This window comes from Belonocnema kinseyi, chromosome 8, assembly GCF_010883055.1.
Source record: "Belonocnema kinseyi isolate 2016_QV_RU_SX_M_011 chromosome 8, B_treatae_v1, whole genome shotgun sequence".
Taxonomy (NCBI): domain Eukaryota; kingdom Metazoa; phylum Arthropoda; class Insecta; order Hymenoptera; family Cynipidae; genus Belonocnema; species Belonocnema kinseyi.
The window spans coordinates 32123398-32124231 of NC_046664.1; the positions used below are offsets into that span (position 1 = coordinate 32123398).

An 834-nucleotide genomic window follows, 5' to 3' on the forward strand; every position below is an offset into this window, starting at 1 on the left:
GCGAAATGTTTAACGTCTTAATAGACTATCAAATTCGTTTTTGGTAGGCGCGCGGCGTCTACTTTGACTCATTTCTTAATTTAGAAGCTTGTTGGTGTTAGTAGGAAATTGGTTTAATTTCTGACTCACATTGAAAGGATTCCAAGAGCTTCGCTACATATCGATGGACAGGCGACGAATCTTATATCTATGTGTCCAACCATGTTGGGATAATGTTGTCTCATCACAGATTCGAAGGCTCCTCTAAAGGTCGTTATATCTGATTTTTTCGTAGGCAAATCGACATTTGCATCTAGAATCAATTACCAAATAAGTTAATTCAATGAATGGATTAATAAAATTTGAAACAATAAATATTTGGGAAAAATCTTCTTACCTAAAACACTACCAGCATGCATCACAATCAACAGAACTGTTGTTCTACAAGAGTGATGTGTTGGAGATTGCTGAGGAGATGACACACACGATGCGTCGACAGATACAGATGCTCGAATATGCAACCTTTTACTGCTTCGCTCACTCGCCACTCGTTGAAGATAGGATGTTGAAAATATCGAATCTTCTACTAAAAATTATTTAGCATTAATTAATTCCTTTCATTTATTTAGGGGCCGCTCAAAAACGATGTGTTACAAATTAGATAATTTATTTGTACAATAAAATCACTAATTAAAATTTTTTTAAGTATTTCAAAATATTATTTAAAACATTGATATCTTCCACGTGTGATACAAATGTTGCATTACCCCGCCTCTCCTCCCCTATACGTCTCAAATCATGACAAAGTCGATTACCTCCTCCACTTATCAGTGTGACGAAGTTTTTTAATGGTCC

The 834-nt window shown here is 35.4% G+C and overlaps 1 protein-coding gene across 1 annotated transcript in view; it reads right to left on the reverse strand.

Annotated features, from left to right (window-relative positions):
• LOC117178215 (protein retinal degeneration B) overlaps positions 1-834 on the reverse strand; it is an 85616-nt gene that overhangs the window by 47766 nt on the left and 37016 nt on the right. The window contains exons 10-11 of the mRNA XM_033369522.1: positions 377-562; positions 130-292 (exon numbers count right to left, since the gene is read on the reverse strand). Coding sequence (XP_033225413.1) covers positions 130-292; positions 377-562 — 349 coding nt within the window. The remainder of the gene's footprint in view (positions 1-129; positions 293-376; positions 563-834) is intronic.